This window comes from Marmota flaviventris, chromosome 6 (assembly GCF_047511675.1).
Source record: "Marmota flaviventris isolate mMarFla1 chromosome 6, mMarFla1.hap1, whole genome shotgun sequence".
Taxonomy (NCBI): Eukaryota; Metazoa; Chordata; class Mammalia; order Rodentia; family Sciuridae; genus Marmota; species Marmota flaviventris.
The window spans coordinates 103,400,110-103,420,096 of NC_092503.1; the positions used below are offsets into that span (position 1 = coordinate 103,400,110).

The 19,987-nt window shown below is 33.4% G+C and overlaps 1 protein-coding gene across 1 annotated transcript in view; it reads right to left on the reverse strand.

Annotated features, from left to right (window-relative positions):
• Tfap2d (transcription factor AP-2 delta) overlaps positions 1–19,987 on the reverse strand; it is a 55,805-nt gene that overhangs the window by 9,101 nt on the left and 26,717 nt on the right. The window contains exons 6-7 of the mRNA XM_027938283.3: positions 14,628–14,769; positions 8,244–8,357 (exon numbers count right to left, since the gene is read on the reverse strand). Of these exons, the coding sequence (XP_027794084.1) occupies positions 8,244–8,357; positions 14,628–14,769 (256 nt within the window). The remainder of the gene's footprint in view (positions 1–8,243; positions 8,358–14,627; positions 14,770–19,987) is intronic.

Here is a 19,987-nt window from a genome sequence, read left to right on the forward strand (position 1 = left end):
CTGGTAATGAAGAGGAGACTAATTAGACCACTGATCGTCCATCCTGAATGCTTTCCTCTATTTTGTGCCATCTCAATAAAGATAAAAAATATTTAAACATATCAAATTCTTCCCTATATACATACCTCAGTCAATTATTTACATGTTATAAATATGATAATGTTTGCAGGGGTTTTTTTTGTTAGAAACAGCTGCCTCTAAATTCTGTTGTTTGAATTACTAGTCTTCTATGTACTGACCTGAAAAATCCATAAAAACCTTATCAAATGACCCATAATGGGTGCTTTAATGTATGTACCTCCTGACAAAGATTCTATTCTTCACCCTGTATTAGGCAGACTCCTGAATCTTCTTCTAGTTCCAGTTATGTTACTTCTTTGTAAGTTTTAGCAATAATTCTGCTAAATCAATTTAGTAAGAGCCCTCCACCCTTGATATCTGGCCACCCTTGATATCTGATCTGGTTTCTCATTTTCCACCATCTCCCATTGATGTCTAATCACCCTGGCCTGTCTTCATCAACAATCCTGTTAGATAGTCTTAGCCAGTTTGCCCTCCCCCTGAGGTTTCCTCCTAGTAATTTTCTATCCACTGACCCCCACACTGCTCCTTGGCTATAAACTCCTAGTTGCCCATGTCATCTCTTAAGCTGAGCCAAATATCTCCCTCAGACTTCAAAACCCATCGCAGTGTCCTCTACCTACTGTAAAGTTCCTGAACAAAGTTGGCCTTTATGTGCTTTAACAATTAAGTATTCTTCAGTACTTTTCCATAGACATTCCCACAGCATTTGTTTTGGTGCCATGCAACTTATGAAGAACAATAATCTAGGCAATTAATTTAATCATTTAATTTACTGCTAAATATTAAGGGAATGTGAGTAATTTAATGTAGATTACTTAAAGATCATCATGGTCTGAAAAGGAAAAAAAAACCTGTTGTTCAATTTTTAATCTAAATTTTTGCTATGAAAGTTTTACTAAAAGGGATGCTGTTTTTTTCAAATTATTAACACAAATACAGACTATTTTTTATGTTGTTTAAATTGTGAATAAAACCTGGCTACTTATAGACATGCTTTTCTTCTGGAACTTAAGTTAAATGTTTAAAGTTTAATTCCAATTCCACAGAGGAGCTTGTTTGGGAAACACAGGAACTTCTTATTGTTGCAATTCAGGCCCACTATTTCTCATATTTTCACGTTAAATGATATTTGAGTCCCCCGGAACAAGCAAAAGACCCTGAAGAAGGCTTACTAATTTTATTTCCTTTATGATAAACCAAGTTGTATACTTTATTTTATGTTTCTATCTTTTCAGATTAGAGATTTATTTAAAATTTCTTTATTCTTCTTCTGACACTAAAGAATGCTTTCACTATATTAATAAAATCTGCTGCTGATATGTAAATCAATGGATGTGTAACTGATGTGATTCTGCAATCTGTATACGGGGTAAAAATGGGAGTTCATAACCCACTTGAATCAAAGTGTGAAATATGATTTATCAAGAACTATGTAATGTTTTGAACAACCAACAATAAAAAATTAAAAAAAAAATTGCTGCTGGATTATCTTCCCAGACCCTGGCCTGTCCCAAGAAAGTAAAATAATTAATAAAAATGTCAGCAACAGTAAACTGTACACACTTTAAGTCCCTGGGAGAAGACTTAGTGATGCTCACATGTTAGCGGAGACAAACACCCTCTTCAGTATATTACCAAGGACATGGCTTCCAAAAATACTCGTTGAGTCAACTACAATGCCTGTCATACGTGGAATGCTAAAGGAAACTAGGCTAAAGAACCTAGGCGGGAAAACTCTGGGATGTTACAGCTACCTTTAGAAATTAGGAAGGAAACAGGATTAAGCTGACCCCTGAGGAGTGGTCTATCAGTCAGTATTACTTCAATGGGAAGAGTACTTTCTACTGGAGTTGTTGAGGGCAGAAGGCCCGTCTATCATTGAAAATTTTCAAGTCTGGAATAGGTGACAACTTGACAGGGATGTGGAGGGAAGATCTAAATGTGGAAGGGGAGTAGGAAACATAAGGGGCCTTTCAACACTAAGAATCAAGGAAGCAAATGTAATCACCAGCAAACACTTAGCTGTATGGGCCTGCCTACATACTTCTTATTTCTGAAAAGTTACAGGAGTAATGAGAGATCCTATTTCTAAGAAGGTAAGATGTCAGTATCATTCTTGTCTCAAACATGAGAAGCACATTAATAATTTCACTTCCCAATCTGTGGCCCAATGAAAATACCATGATCCTGAGAATGAACCAGTTGAGAATATAACCAAGACCCGATTGTGATATTATAATAAACATTTATGAACATATATTGGTGGGACACATACTAGGTACTATGTACTATGCATAGAATGATGAAAATGTTTCCTATTTGTCCCAGGTGATTACTGGCACTCTGCTTAATCCTCTTCTCTTATGTATTATGTCTTTATATATTATTATTTTCCACTTTGGAAATTCCTAAAGAATGGAATAATCCTTCTGTCATCTTTTCACTATCTTCCATTAGCACAATAAAATACAAACATGAATAAATAAATTACAGTTTGAGTCTCCAAAGGTGAGTGCTAAGAAATCTTCCTTAGTTTTCTGATACTCTCTTCTCTCTGAATGAAGAATTAAAGGTAGTCTGACTTCTCCTTATTTACATTGTCAAATATGCTTTTGCTTGATTTCAGATTCAAGGAGATTGTGAGAACATAAGAGATAAAGAAGGGAAAAGTTCTTAGGATTTTTTTTTTTCAATCTTAAAGAGAATTTCTAACATTGCAGAAGTGAGGACTGTGGATTTCTATCCAGGAAGATTCTGTTCTGTCAGCGAAGCCTGGAGCCACCTTGGTCTATTTGCCAGTGCAAGGCCTGGGAACTGTGAGTCTATAGGGTATTCTGCAGGTTTCTTTCAAGCCTTGTCCCCCCTTCTGGTAGGTGTTGTGATATCTGCTGTGTTCTCTATAACAAATCATACTGTTGATCATGCTCAGAAAATTCCAAATAATTAACAAACCTGCCTCCTGTCAGTTTGATGGAAATAAGCAGATTTCTAGGCTATGAATCATAAGAACAGTCACTGCCATGCTCAGGGGTTTCCAGAGTACACTGCTATGTCATCTGCCACAAAGACTGGAAATAGTTATCTGTGCTTCACAAGGCCAGATCATTCCCTATCTTTATCTGGACATATTCAACCTTCCAAATGTAAGCCACATTTCTCAAGGTACCAAATTGACAATTCTATGAGGTATAATTTCAAGTGCTCTACAGTGGGAAGGAGAGTTTGATGAAACAAAACAGCAACACAAGTTGGTATTACTAATTAGAGAATACCCCATGCCTATCTATTCACATTTCCTCTTCACTTCTTTTCCAGCCAACATTCAGCAAAAACAATAGAAAATCAGACTCTGCCAATAGCCTGCTTTCAAAGTCACATGAGCTATGCTTCCTTTCTAATTAATCTTTTTTTGTGAACTTATGGTTCTATCAAATTACATCTACCACTGTCAACAGAAGACTCTAAAAGAGTCACACTCAGTGTAAAAACACTTTTAACCAGATTATTAGCAGAATCATAGATATAGAATCTTTTTAATACTTTAATGTATAAGATAGAGCTTTACAAAATCTTCATTGTCTCCTTAAAAATGAATTATAACTACATTTCTTAAAAAGAAAAAAATGCAAATAGTTTAGGAATACCTTAAGACCTTAGTTCGTAAGTCTGCTTAACTATAAGAAACAATTCAGAGTTGAAAATAACATTAGATGTTCAAGTTCAATCTTAGTCCTATTGTATCAGATCTTTAAATATATACTCTGGTCCTTCAGAATTTTGAAGAGTTCCAAGAAGTATTTTGCTGTGAGGACCAATTTTTAAAAGCTACACTTTTGAAGTACAGAGTCTGTTTCAAGACCAGGCAATAAACTCACTTACTAACCTCTTGTTATTTATTGTTGTCCCTTTAAATGAATGCATAGAAAAAAAAATTGTATTACTTAAATTCAATTAAAACTGGGTCAGTTTTCATTTCAGATTTTAATTGGAAATGTCGACTATAAATCTTTTGTTTAAAAGGATATTATTTAAGACATGTAAAAGAATAAACTTGGATTCTTACTTTATCACATATAAAAATTTATTCAAAATAGAGCAAAAACCTAACTGTAAGACTTAAAAACTATAAAACTCTTAGAAGAAAACATAGGGGAAATCTTTAAGACATTGCATTGGTTAAGAATTTCCTGGCTAAGGGCTGGGGTTGTGGCTCAGTGGCAGACTGCTTGCCTAGCAAGTGTGAGGCACTGGGTTTGATGATTCTCAGCACTAAATACAAATAAATACAATAAAGGTCCATCAACAACTATATATATTTCCTGGCTGTGACACCAAAAACACAGGCAATAAAAGAAAAAATATACAAATTAGATTGTAACAAAATTTGAAACTGCATCCAAAGACACAATTAGTATATTGAAAAGGCAATCTATGCAAGGGAAAAATGTTTTCAGATTATTTGTCTGATAAATGAAAAATATCCAGAATATGTAGAGAATGCCTACATTTCAACAACATAAAACCAAATACCCTATTTAAAAATAGGGAGAGAATTTGAATAGTTATTTCCCCAAGGATGATGTAAAAATTACTAGTAGGTTTATGAAAGGTATTCATAATTACTAATATTAGGGAAATGCAAATTGAAACCATAATGAAATACCATCTATTAAGATAGCTACTCTTTTTAAAAAGTACATGCAAGTGTTGGTGAAGACGTGGAGAAATGGGAACCCTTGCACACTGTTGGGAATGTAAAATGATGCAGCTGTTTCGAAAAAACAACATGGCAGTTCCTCAAAAAAGGAAAAAGAGAATTACCTGTGGTTTCTATCAATGAATGAAAGAATAAAGTAGATGTTATGTGTGTGTGTGTGTGTGTGTGTGTGTGTGTGTGTGTAACAGAATATTAGGTAGCCTTACAAGGAATGAAATTTGGACACATGCTACAACATGGAGGAAACTTAAAAAAATTATGCTTCATTAAAGAAACTAGTGACAAAAAGACAAATATCATATGATTCTACTTGTATGAGATACTTTGAGTAATCAAATCCATAGAAATGGAAAGAATGGTAGTTCCCAGGGGTTGAGGAGAGAGGGAAATGGAAAGTGATTGTTCAATGAGTATAAAGTTTCAGTTTTGCAAGTGAAGATCTACTGGAGATTGTACAACAATGCAAATATGCTGAATTGTACACTTAGAAATGATTAAGATGGCAAATTTTATGTTAAGTGTATTTTTAAATTATAATTTAGGAGAAGATGTAGTTTAGGAAATTTGCTATGAGGTAAAAATTGGATAAGTGATTTCTAAAATCCTCCTACTTTCCATCATGATTTCAGATTTCATCTAAATAAATAATCTAGAGTGTAAAGAAAAAGAATCTAAAAATTCTGGTAAACATTTAAAAAGCATAATAAATGGGAAATTGTAACTTTCTGATATTCAAAGTGTTCACCATGTAAATATCAAAATTTTATAACTACTACTGGAAAATTACAATTAATTATTCTTTGTATTAATTACTATATAATTTGTTGTAAGTGAATATACAATGTAGTATTAGAACATTTAAAATACAGTTTTATATTTCAAAGTGTGATTGGGAATCTCTAGCCATATATAATATTGAGAATTTTATATATCAAATATGGTTTCCCTCCCATTTTGACTATATATTTAGTTCTTTTCTGCAGAATACCAACTTGTTACCATATTTTGTTTGAGAAAGTAAAGAGCTTATAATGCCCTTGTAGGAAATGTGGGCTTCATATTTAGAAGTGAAAATTTTCTTTAAAGAGTTCTGTGGCATTAAGTTGGCAATTAACTTGTATCAACAAATTAGCAGGTTGTACCTGTGCTGAGCAAGCGAATTGTTTGCCTGTTTCACACAGTAGCTAAAGTCCAATTTACATGTTGAAGCTCTATTTTGTTTTGAGCCAGAAAAGGACAGCTCACTTCACAATGAAATCTTCAGCATCTATGAGTCCCAATCCTCTGCATTTCAACAGTAAATTCCTCTTCAAAGTAAACTGGGTAACTTAAAAGACTTTAAATTTTAAAGCCACTTCAGTCAAAATTACAAGTACTTTTAGTGTGGACACAAAAATATGGTAAATATTTTTGTAGCTATGCCAGTGGAGTTGATACCTTTTGAACTTGAATCAGTGGGGAAGGAAAATGATACATCATTTATTAAATGCTTACCTTACATTCTTTATCTCATTTTAGATCACTACCAGTATGTGATGAAGGGGTTATTACACAATTTTCAAGCTAGGGAAATAAAGGCTTCAGAGACTGCTAAGACACTCCAAACATTATAGTGCACAGGCCAAAAGGCCTGGATTTGAAAATGGTTCTCTTGACTTCAAAACCTTTTGTTTCCAATATTATTACATTTTTACATTTGCCTTTACTATCTCAAGTGAGCCACAGAAAAAGTTCTATGAAATATATCCTACCTTTGGTGCATTTTTTGAAGATGTATCCCAAGTTGAGGCTGCAGGGATGTGTTTATTACATCTCTTGAGGAGACGTGTGACACATTGGAAAATAAATATTCTATTTAAACATCTCTGATTTTGCAAACTAAATTCCAACTTATTTAAACATCCATTACTTCATATAATGGAATGCCTTGCTCAATAGCTATAAAATTTTGTCAGACAGTGAAAGCATTTTTAAATTTTAATGTATGCCAGTCTTTTCTTAGCATTGTTTTTTTCCTATAAAATGATAACTAAATAACAAAATATTTGATACTAAAGACATGTAGGCATTAGTATGCTAGTTTAAAAATTGTAGGGTGCCCAGCAAAGTGCTACACACTGGAATCCCAGCAACTTGGGAGGCTGAGGCAGAAGGATTATAAGTTCAAAGCCACCCTAGGCAACTTACTAAGACATTGTCTCAAAATAACAACAACAAATATTTTAAAAGGACTCAAAGGCCTCAGTGTTATGCAGCTGAGTTCAATCCCCAGTACTAAAAAAAAAAAAAAAAAATTCTGGAAGACATGCGAATAACTGCTCTCTTCTTTCTGATACTGAAGTTAGGGTATAAATTTACCAGAAAAAAAAATTATTCTATGGATTTCTAAAATGTTTTGGAAAATGAGACTTAAAATGTGCTTTTAATAATGCATTTCAGGGGCTGGGGCTCAGTGGTAGAGCGCTTGCCACGCACGCAGGAGGCACTGGGTTCGAGCCTCAGCACCACATGGAAAGAAAGAAAGAAAGAAAGAGAGAGAGAGAGAGAGAGAGGGAGAGAGAGAGAGAGAGAGAAAGGAGGGAGGGAGGGAAGGAAGGAAGGAATAAATTGTGTCCATCTACAACTAGAAAATATATAAAAAATAATACATTTCAGGTTTCTGTGTGGTCTAATGAAGGTAGAATTTATTAACATACTCCTGTGAAATCAGGCAAGGATATCCCATTTACTTCGGTCAGATCTTCTGTTCATTCAAGAATTTGCTTCACCAAGATAAGGAACTATTTAAAAGATTTCAGAATCCTGATCCCAAACTACTCAGTATTACTTAAAAGAATACTGTTCACTCATAAAAATCATGATTTCTTGATAAGAACATAAATATACTAAATTTTCTGATTTAAAATGCTTCATGCACTAGTTGTTTTTCAATTTTATCTTAACATACTGGAATTTTTAAAAATTCAGTTCCTGCTATGGTCTGAATGTTTGTGCCCTTTCCCCAGATTTGTATGTTGAAACTTGATCCCCAGTGCAATAGTCATGAGAGGTGGGGTCTTTAGGATGTGCTTAGGTCATGAGGGATGGGATTAGTACCTTTTTAAAAAAAGCCCCAAGGGACCTAATATGTCCCTTTCATCACATGATGTTGAAGGTGCCACCTCTGAACAGAGGGTGAGCTCTCACCAGATACTGAATCTGGGGGCACCCGACCTTGGACTTCCTAGCCTCCCAGAACTGTGAGCAGTAAATGTCTCACTTGTAAATTATCCAGGCCAAGATATTTTGTCACAGCAGCAAGAAGAGACTAGAGTAGAGTCACCATTTTAATGTGTAAGTGATATCTCTAAATAGAAGTGTTAAAGGAATGCAAAGATCTGGGTTAGTAAAGATGATTTAACAACTTCAAAGGCAATTGAGCAAATGGGAAAACCCATCTTACCTGAAATGTGTTAAGTGTCTCTGGATGTCAAGGTCTAAAATTGGAGTAGGTCGAGAGGATCCCAGTGGTGATCGATCTTGGCTCAGGAGATCTTGAAATTCTTTACAAATTTGTCTAAAACAAAAGATAGAAAATTGAACTGAACTCTTAAAATGGGGCTTTAATTTCGTTCATATTTTACCAAGTGTTGTTCCATTTTTAAAAAAGGACAAGAAAAATTTCATATAGCAGTCTCTGTTGTTCCATCCACAGCATACAGCTGAGGTTATTAATAGTGACTTTGTAATGATCACAAAATATTTCTTTTTGCCTTCTTTTCATTTCTTTTTAGACTGGGGATTTAATCCAGGGATTCTTCACCACTGAACTACATCCCTTTTCATTTTCTTTTTTTCTGAGACAATCTTGCTAAGTTGTTTAGGGGCCTCCCTAAGTTGTTGAGGTTGGCTTCAATCTTGTCATCTTCCTGCCTCAGCTTCTCAAAACACTGTCATAAAAGATTTCAACCAAATAATAGTCCCTAGGTACCGACAAACCAATGTTAATTTTTAAAGTGAATATTGATAGATTAATATCAGGATGAAAGACAGTTCATAAGAAAGGATCACATCTAATAATTGCCCTTTAAAATATTAAAATGTGGTATTTTTTAGGACATCATATGTGTAAAAAAAATTTAATTAAGGTTATGGCCTTCATTCAGAGCCATAATTCAAGTAGACTTTGGAAAATCCTTTTTCCCAGTATTGCATTATAATTCAGACTCTTCTGGATTAATTTTGTATTTTAATATTTGAAATAGATAATCCGTTAGCCAGAGTTTAGTCCACTACCTTCAAAAATATAGTAATACTATACTCTGTGTAAGCTGATTTTTTTTTTTTTTTTGCAAAATGTACCCTGTAGGACATTTTTCAGCTGCTTTTCTTGCTTTTAATAATTATGATTCCTGGTCACTAGTTTTACTTTAGCTAATAGTATTGCTGAGTATGTTGGATAATAGTAAAGTCCTTGTGACATATAATCCAAATGGCATAATTATAAAGAAGCAGAATATATAGAAGAAACAAGATTTTTTAAAACAATAAAACACCAAATTAATGCAGAAGCTAGAGAGTGAATTTAAGGACTGTCAGGAATTACTCAAAAACATCTATTATCTATGGTAACTCCACTCCATATCTGAGATGTTTCATAGTGATTTTTTTTTTCCTTTTTTGGTCAGTTTTTGCAGTGGTTCATTATAAAATATAATAATGTGGCCTTGACTTTAATTATCAAAAAGTACAGAGGGGTCAAATTGTCCCAGGTGAATACAGGCACAGCCACAATCCTGCTAATAAGCCTTTTTTGTGCCATTAACAAAATAACTACTAAAAATGACCAACTACCTTGAAGTACAAACAATTTATGATGGAGTTTAATCAATGGAGACTTATTTATTATAGATATCTAAAAGTTATTGAATTCTGCCAAAGATCATTTGTGATCTTTTTCTGTGAACAATGTGCCTCTGGTTTACTGACACTGCTCAGATATTGTGTCATTTCACAGAACTTACCCTATTCATTTTTACAAAACACAGATGGGAGGGGAGGGGGGATAGTAGGGGATGGGAAAGGCAGCAGAATACAACAGTCACAAATATGGCATTATGTAAACATGTGAATGTGTAACTGATGTGATTCTGCAATTTGTATTTGGGGTAAAAATGGGAGTTCATAACTCACTTGAATCAAGTGTATGAAAGATGATATGTCATGAGCTTTGTAATGTTTTGAACAACCAATAAAAAAAACACAGATGGAAGTAAAAGACAGTTGGAAGTAAAAGAAGTAAAAGACAATAGGAAAAAATATAGTCCCTATCATCTTGAATAAAATACAACCCTCCATATCCTCCAGTAATGTTTTGGATGAGTCTCTGAGATTCAGCTCCTAAATGCATGCTTTTAACTTGTGTCTACTTTCATTGAGAATATTAGCTCTGAATTCCTCTGTCTTCTGTTCCAGGTGAAACTCAGCTGGCTAATTTTCAGGTGTGCTTTAATACGTTTTAATAACTGAATGAAGAAGGGTTCTTCTGCTGAAGTACCTAAGTATTTGACACTATTTTGTGGGGGCATTGTCATCTGCATTTTGTGTTATTTAAGAATTAGATACACTGTAATCTTTCTTTCAAGGAAATTTCTAAGTATAATTTTAATATAGCCTCATGCTATCATTTTTATGACTAGCAATATGAATTCTTGTATAATAGCCCATCATTATGATTTGTTCTCAGAAAGAAAGATTGGAGCTAAGACCAGTCTTTTAATTTTTCCTCAGATTGAAATAAATTTTTAAAACATTAAAGATCAAAACATTGCTTTAGCTTTTGTGGTATGGTACTTGAATAAATTAATTTATAGACTGTCAAATCAACTTTGGCAAGCTACACAGCAAACTATAATAACACTGATGAAGCAATAAGGAAAATGAAAAGTGTGGAATTATTTAACGCATGCTGAATAATTCAATTGCACCACACATGAAGCTCTAACAGGCACAGTACTAGAATTCACAGCTTTTTGTGTGTGCTGTATGGGGGCAGATTGAACCCAGGGCCTTGTGCATGTGAGGCAAGCACTCTATCAACTGAGCTATATCTGCATATATATATATGACATATATATCTGCAGCCCTAAAATTCACAACTTTTGATATTTAATTTTATTGCTTAAAGGATGGACTTAGGATGACTTCTAGACTTAAGTGCAGAAACAATCATACAAATTCCCCATAGTAAAAAAAAAAAAAAATTCCCCAAGTCAATTATCACCATCATCTCATTATGACTGTTATAGAATTATTAATTTTATGACTAGCTTCATTCTCATTTACATTTTTTATTTATGCAGCTACAATAGGAAATATTCTTATGCCTCAGAACAAAATGTCATATTATGAATCATGTAACACAAGATGACTTTTGGTGAATCATACATTCTAAATTTGTCACTTACGTCATTGTCCTGAAGGAAGTAATGTTTTTGGCTGATTTCTGGATTTAAAATTCCATACTTCTCCTATTAAAAATTACTGTTATGGTAACAATTTATAATTATTAACTTCTGCTTTGCTTAATATAGGTCAAATTTTAAACATATTTATTCCCTAAATTCAATGAAAAGGTTTACATGTGTTTTCTATTAACCAAATAAACAAATATTTCCCCTGGTACATTTCTATTTTTCTACCTATGTAATTGTTTAAATTGTACAAAAATATTTGGTTAATCAATAAAACTCTAGAATTAAAAAAATTAAAAAACTAATAGCACTTAATAGGCCCTTTATATTATTATATACTTCATATGATTGTATACTTAATTAAATAAAATAATTCTTTTATATTTTTCTTATTAAAACTGAATATTTTATTTTTATTCACTGAGGTAAGAAATAAACATGTAAGCCAATCTGACAATGAAGATCAGCGATTAGATTTCTCATCCAGTGCATTTTGGATTTTATATATATTTTTGATGAAGTCTTTTTTTGGGGGGAGATTACACCCAGGGCTTCACACAAGTTAAACAGTGCTGTACACCAATCACTAGGTTTGTGGAAGTCTTATGAACAAAGGTGGGCTGACTAGAATTACATGAATATCTATGTAGGACACTTAATGCCAATTTTTACACTTAATTCATAAAAATACCCAATGCTTTGCCATTGATAGAAAATTAGAACTGCTGGAAACACATGTTGGGTCTGTTCATATGTTGCAAAAAAGGTCATTTTAGTCCCATAATACTTTATCTACTTATGTTGATAACTGGTTGTATTGTATTAGCAATGACTACATAGTTTTTGACTTTAATTTTTATTTGATTTTGACCAATAAGATGGGATACACATTAATAACAAAATGACAACAATTATGAAGATCGTATCTTAATTTCTAGAAGATTAGGACCTATTTGTTCATCTGTAAATTAACTTAATTGGAATCATGATCTCAATTCTTGCTTGACATTTAATGATCTGCAAATGTCTAACTACGTAAAGAGGAACCAAAAGAATATAAATGCAAATGTCTAACTATGTACAGAAGAATAAAAGAAAATTACATTTTCTCCAAATGTTTTTTTAAATCAAAGTTAAAAATAATAACCTAAATAATATATACTGCTTACATTCCAGGCTAAAGGAAAAATTCTTCTGCCTGGTGGAATCCATTACACTAAAACAGATGTCTCAGTATTATTTTGACAAATCTGAAAGTATTTATGTTTTCTGTGAAAACAAAATCTCATCAATTTGGATGTACCCAGAGATTCCAAAACACTTCAGCAGACTAAAGGGAACACCTGTGAAAATAGGAACTTGTGTTTTAGAATGTTGAGGTGGTAGACATGAGTATTCACAGAACTGGGGGAAATTGTTCCTGGGGGAAGGAGGACATGAAGAAGAGTTTCTTTGGATTGGTGAGTCTTAGAATATGGTTGGTGAAACTACAACCAGGAAATTTCAAGATAGAAAACATCCAACACATTTTTTCCTTGGATAATTTGTTTTGGGGGATAACAGTATCACTCAATGTTATAGGTGTTTGTATAAAGGAACTCTGCTTGATGCTGCCAGCTAGAATGACATTATGCTTTGGTAACACCTGGAGTTACTACCTAACATTTAATACTATATAATTCTCTGGATCTGTAACAAATATTCACCTTTTTTTCCCGAAATTCATTAATTATTCAAACTAAGCGACTACATGTATTTTCAATTCCTTCTGGAAAAAACGAAACATGACAGATGGAGATCTAGTGAAGCAAGAAACTATTTGAAAGAAGAAAAGAGTTCAAGAAAAGTAGAAGCAAAGAGCTCCAAGAAAATTAAACTATGCAAAAATACTAGATTTAGGTCTTCCCCCTAGCAGGATTTCATATGTTTGCATAGCACAATATTTATCCACAAATTTTAAGTCCAAATTTTATACCTTCCTTATACATTTTTTTTCTCTATTTCTTGGTCTTCATGCTCTCTTTCTGCTATTCCTTTCTGCTTCATCTCACTTTGACTTTTCTCCTTTTGCGACTGTCTTTTATTTCCTTCTCTTTGAGACAAGATGCAACAATTATCTAGAACTCTTAGAAGAGCAATGCATAATATAAGCCTAAACACAAACAGTAGAAGTCACAAGCAGTGCACAATGTAAGGGACTCAAGTGTCTTTTGGCAAGTCTATACGATAGATGTCCCATATAACCTCTTAAATTCACAAAAAGACCTGTGTTATATTAGAAGCTGGTGAAAGAGGAAATATTTTGTTTTGGCTTCATACATTTTAGCTAGTGTAAAATTTAGTTAGCATGTTTTAAAGTTGTTTGATAATTATTTTGACATCAGATTCTAAGAAATAATGTCTTTAATCCTATCTACCTTATATTTTCTCTTAAAGAACTTGCCACACATAATGTATAAATGATGACAGAACCATGTGGAACTATCACTTGTACAATCTAAAGATAGATTAGGAAATACTCTATTAATGTCTTAAGTGTAGTTTATTAATGTCTTAAGTGTAGCAATAACTTATTTTAGTACAGAGAAGATAGCAAGAAATGCCTACAATCTTTGATTATGACTTCCATTGGTACTTATAGTTTTGTTGGTTTTTCACAAGTAAATAGCAGTTTTTCCCACAAATTATCAAAGAACTTTCAAGTTTGAGGGAATTTAGAAGTCATAGGAGCTTCCTTTTCCTATTGTATTGATACATTTGCCAGTATTATTTCCTTCATTGTTGTAATTTGCATTCTAGTTGGACTTTTCATAATTTTCAGAATTTTTCACATACATTATGACCACTGTTTAAATAATATCACCATAGGAAGCAAGACATTTCAGGGATAATATCCTTCATTGTTCATTAGAGAAAATGGGGTACTGATGTTGATCCTTGGTCTAAGAGATCTCCCCTTAACCCCTTATTGCATCTGTGTCATCTTTCATCATATTCCCCAAACATTTATCATGTTTTAAGATTTCTATCTTCAGTTATAAAGGCACAAGTACTTTAGACCCAATTATATAACAACCAAAAGCATTTTGCCTGGAATCTACGTTTTCTACACATATTTTCCTCAGAATTTCTGTGCATTCTAAAGAGGTTTTCTACAAACTTCCATCAGTTTCACTGATAACCCCATCTCTAACCAAGGGCAGTAGGTGACCTTGCCTTGGTCACAGACTAGTATGTGTTCTTGTTTAATATATTTAGCTGCTGGAGTGTGAGATCCTCTTGTTTTAGAGAGCTTTCTAGACTGTTTCCCTCATTTTAAAGAAAATGGAAAAACTGAGGATGAAGGTCCATAGAGGCTTCCTCAGGGTGCTTACTTGGTCGCTAGGATCATCTTTTTTCTTGCTGTCTGTTCCTTCTGTTCCATATGTTGTCTGGCAAGGTGTTCTCCCACTGCCTTGGCTGGAAACTCTGTTTCACATGTGTAGCCAAAATCCCGAGCCAAGTGCAAAGCCTCCCCTGTTGGCAGACGACATAAGTCAGTTTCTTACCAATATCCAACTTCCTAACAGTAATACTTTACATGTACCTCAAGTTCTACTCCTGGTGGAGGTCAGATGGATCATTTTTCCTATTCATTCTAAACAATCCAAGAGAAAAGACTTACGGGGGTCAGGGAAGAAGAATGAGGAGAAACTGAGGAACAGAGACAGAACTTACTAAACAGGGCTATGTGGAGAATTGAGAGGAAGAAACAAAACACAATCCAAGAGTTTGTATTCCTCTCATACTGTGGATTATCAGACCAGATTGGTATCCAAAATTCTCCACATTAATTCCCAGAAGAAAAAAAACTCCTTGTGCATATAATGCTATTTTTCACACATATTGAGCAAAGATTCCAAATAACGTTTCAAAGTAGTTGAAACACGTTGGAGAACAAAGGATATGAACTATATTGATTTTATAATATTACATTGCTAAAGATAGTATATTATGTGATTATAGAACTAGCATTACCAGGCCTCAATATACTATAGCACTATGTACAGTTCTTAGGTATAATAAAATCATAAATAACTTTTTTTGAACAAAATATGAAGCCCAAGTAAATTTTTAAGAGATAGGATAAAAATATTTTACCAGAAAAGTAAGATTGAGTCAATCTGGAGAACAATTAGTGTTTTTAAAGTTCACTCAACTCTAATCTTATCTAACAAAACTTATTTTAAAAAATAAAGCTTGAGCTGGGTTTGTAGCTCAGTTTTAGAACAGATAAGGCTCTGGATTCACTCCTCATCCCACAAAAAATAGTAATAATAATTATCGAACTTTCATTATATATACCCTAAGCACCAACTTTGGTCAAGGCACAACCCTAAGCAGGAATAATGGGAGGACAAAGTCACAGCAATAATAGTAGCAATAACAACAAAAACCCAGTCTGAATGGCATGTGATAATTTTTATTATACCTATAAAACATTATCTGTACTTTATGCATATTTATTAATATTATAGTGATATTATATATAAGATATGACATATAAATACCAAATATATTTTAAAGTAATTTATGAGACATCAAATGAGAAACAGGTGGTGTTCATGGGGAGGTGGTTCAACAACCACATAGTTAATCAAATTTTTCCACAAGGAAATAAAAACTAATCAGACTTGACAAAAATCATGACGCTTGTTTCGATGATTGGCTAAAGTAACACTCTAAAAAGTGATGAATTCAAATAGATATTATTCTTTACAACAAAAATTAACAATTGTAAAAAATTGGGATATATGGTAGGATGGTACAGTGCAGAGAAAATATAATGCTGAGAGTAAATTTCCCTTAAAATTATTCAAGTTTTCTTGAATTATTCTTAGCTTTTTTACAAACTAAAAATCTTTTTTTTTTTTTTGGTACCAGAGATTGAACCCAGGCATACTTAACCACTGAACCGCATCCCCAGTCTTTTTTATTTTTTATTTGGAGACAGGGTCTCAATAAGTTGCTAAGACTGGCTGAATTCACCATCTGCCTTCGCTTCCAGAGCTGCTGAGATTAAAGGTCACAAATAAAACTCATAAGAAAAAAATGTAATAACTTTCACCAAACATTTTATTATGAAAAATCAAATATATAGCAAAGTTAAAAATTGTACAATGAATACTGATATGCTTATCCTGAACATTACACAAAATTTGCTTTATCACATATCTAGTCATGTTTCTATATCTCCATATATCATTAATCTATATCAAAATTTGTACATTTCAGAGAAAATTATTAATCTCAATATGCAACTTCCTAAAAACTTTGCATGAGTATCATTAAGTGGGGTTCAATATTTGCTTTTAGTCTTTTCTATAAAAATGTTTATCTCAAAAGAGTTTCCTGACATCTACTAAGAAAATGGAAGAAAGAGACAAAGAACTCTTTAGTAGTAGTTGGTTGGTATGATTTGTATGTGTGCATGGCAGGGGGCATGCATGTGTATGTGTGGTGCTGGGGATCAAACCCAGGGCCTTGCACATGCTAGGCAAGTACTCTAACACTCAGGGACACCCCCAGCTCTGTTTTACGATTTATGCCTAATGACCAACTAAGAACTGGCAGGGTCATGGTCTTTGTATATTTGTCAGAAAAGAACATTGAGACAATTAGCCTGCTGTGACTAATATGCAGATATTAGCATCCTGATTTGAATTTTCAATGTGCACAAATATTAACCAAACATCAAAATTATCTGCTGCACTTGTGCAAGTAAGTCTAATTTTTATTTGTTATCATCAGATACTAATGTTGCTATTGACTTTTCTCACTAACTCATTCATGCTGTAACCATTTCTTTCATTCCTACAATGTGAAAGGCCCTATTCTAGGCCTTGGAAAAAGAGTGTAATTTGATATAAAAGTGTCACAACAAAGTAAACATATTAGTGCAGATAATGTTTTATGAACTAGTTGAAAAAGTCCCCCCACACAACATTTCAAATGAGCAATGGCAGGTCTTCAGTTGAGATATTTATATTCATGTGGTAGAAAACATTGGTTTTCCCCCTCCATTTTAAATAGAAACATGACATAACTAAATAGAAAGGATTTCTATGTTAATTAGCATAAGTGTTGCTAATTTAATGGAGGATGACAGTTTTGGGTAAAGCTGTATAAGCAATATAAGCAATATATTTAAAGTGTTTATTACCAGCACAGTTTATCACTCTAACTAATTAGGAAAGAAAATGAATGTGTATTTGGCGAAAGCAATGGCACAAGGATTTTTTTTAAGGACATTGCAATGCTACATAGCTTGTTCACTTTTGCTAGAGAAATGACAAAGGGAAGTTATTTGATAGCTTTCAAATTAGTAGGTAAAAATGTCAAAGTTTAACTCATCAGCCAATGCTAGTACAGCACTTGGCCAGAGGATAAGTGCACATGGACTTTAGGACTCAAAAGTATCTTGCAACACAATAACATCATTGGTCATGTCATCTTTATACTAAAATCATGTATGCTGGTATAGCTGCACAATGCATTATTCACACAGAAATAGATATTTAAATAATATTTTAACATAGACTATTACATATATAAACAGTGAAAACAGGAGGATGGCAGCATGCCTCTTGAATTTTGTGCTAAAACCTGATTCCTGAGAATCTGTCCCATTTTATGCAAAGCTCTCACCGTGTGGTAGTTTTAAAAAACCAGTTTGAGAGGAACAGCTGCTATTTACATTTACACTGACAGCCAGATCCCTCCTTTCCTTAGTTCTGTTTACTGCTTTCTATTGCTTGCGATGTAACATTGTTACAGGATGTATAGCAATGCTACATCAAAAGAAGTGGCAAGTGAAGACACTCTGATATGTAGTTAAAATGGGTATATCATGCCAAGAAAGCTTTTGTGCATGAGGACCCAGGAATGAATGAATAAATGCATCTATGAATTAAAACACAGATACCCAGAAACAATGAACAATCTGAACTTAAATCTTTTATAGCAGATACCTTAGAGTCGAAGTTTTAAGAAAAATTAAAATCTTGGCATCAAAGAAGTATAGGAATAAGAATTATTCCTATAATTTGACTGATTTGTGAAAAATAAAGACCTATTAACTTTTCTGTCATTGTGATGGGACTAAATAACTCTGTGAACAATGAGCTGACTCAGTAACGTGTGGTAGAAAGGGCATTCCAGGAAGGACCAAGAACATTGTCCTTTCTATTCCCACGAATAACTGCTATCACTTCATTTCTGTAAGAGATGAAGGAGGATGCAATAGTTATTTTATTTTTAATATAGGTTAAAGCTCCTCCTTTATTTCAATGTATTGCATCACTTGGCCATCTCCTCCCCGACCTCCTTCTCTCTCTTTGTAGTTCTGGGAATCAAACAGAGTTATCATTAAGCTTTACCTTCAGCCCCATCCTCTTATTTATTTATTTTTTTCTTTTTGGCAGCAGGGATTTAACTCAGGGGTGCTTTACCACTGAGTTATTTTCCTAGCCCTTTTGATATATTTTTTTTTTATTTTGAGACAGGATTTTACTAAGTTGCTTAGGGCCTTACTAAATCCTCCTGCCTCAGACACCTGAGTTGCTGTGATTATAGGTGTGCACCACCACACCCTACCCATCCTCTTATTTTTAAACACAACTGAAATAACACAATAACTTTGATAAATTCATCAATTTTATTTCATGCCAATTCAGGAATTATATAATTTAGAAATAACATCCATAGGTATTTAGGAAGATGAGGTTAGTGGTTAGAAAGGAATATATTAAGTTCAAGGCTTCAGGCTCCATGTGCCATGTAACAATTCCCTCTCCCTTCCAAATATGTGGCAATCACTAAAGGATATTCAGTATTTCAATAGTAACAGCAGTAGATGATGACTTATGTTGCTCTCCTTAAAAGCAGTCATAAGTAAATTCCAGAATATGGGAAGAACATAAAAAGATAATTTGCTCTTGGATTTAGGGAATCTAGTGGAAATTAAAAGGAAAAATAAGTGACAATCATTGGTACTGCCTTGAAATGGGAAGTTAATGGAAAAATAGCTTCTGAGGAAAAGTTGATTACACATTTTACTGAGATTATAGTTCTTTAGTGGCAAGTAGAAATTGTGCTTTTAGGTAGAAATAATAAATCTGATTTTTTTTTTTTTTTTTGGTACCGGGATTGAATTCAGAGATACTCAAGCACTGAGCCACATTTTCAGCCCTATTTTGTATTTTATAGAGAGATAGGGTCTCACTGAGTTGCTTAGCACCTCACTGTTGCTGAGGCTCGCTTTGAACTTGTGATCCTCCTGTCTCAGCCTCCCAAACCTCTGGGATTACAGGCATGTGCCATGGCACCCGGCACATCTGATTTTTAATCTCTTATGAAGTTATTAAGAATTTATCTTCTTTAAAATTATTGCTTTTAAGAAAAATGTACTTTATACAAATAAAGTTCAATATTCAAAACTAATCTGTATTAAGCACCAATTCCATATTGTAATTCATTAGATAATTCCTACCAATTGCCACTGTAACAATATTATTACCTCACAACAACTCAGGTTTAACTTAATATTGCAATAGGCAATGTCATTAATGAAAGCAATAATTCATATGTTTTAAATTGCAGTCATGTATCTATAATTTCAATCTTATTTTCATGTTTAGTGAAAGAGCATATTTGAACCTATGAGATTATTTCAAGAAGTCTTATTAGAAAGCAA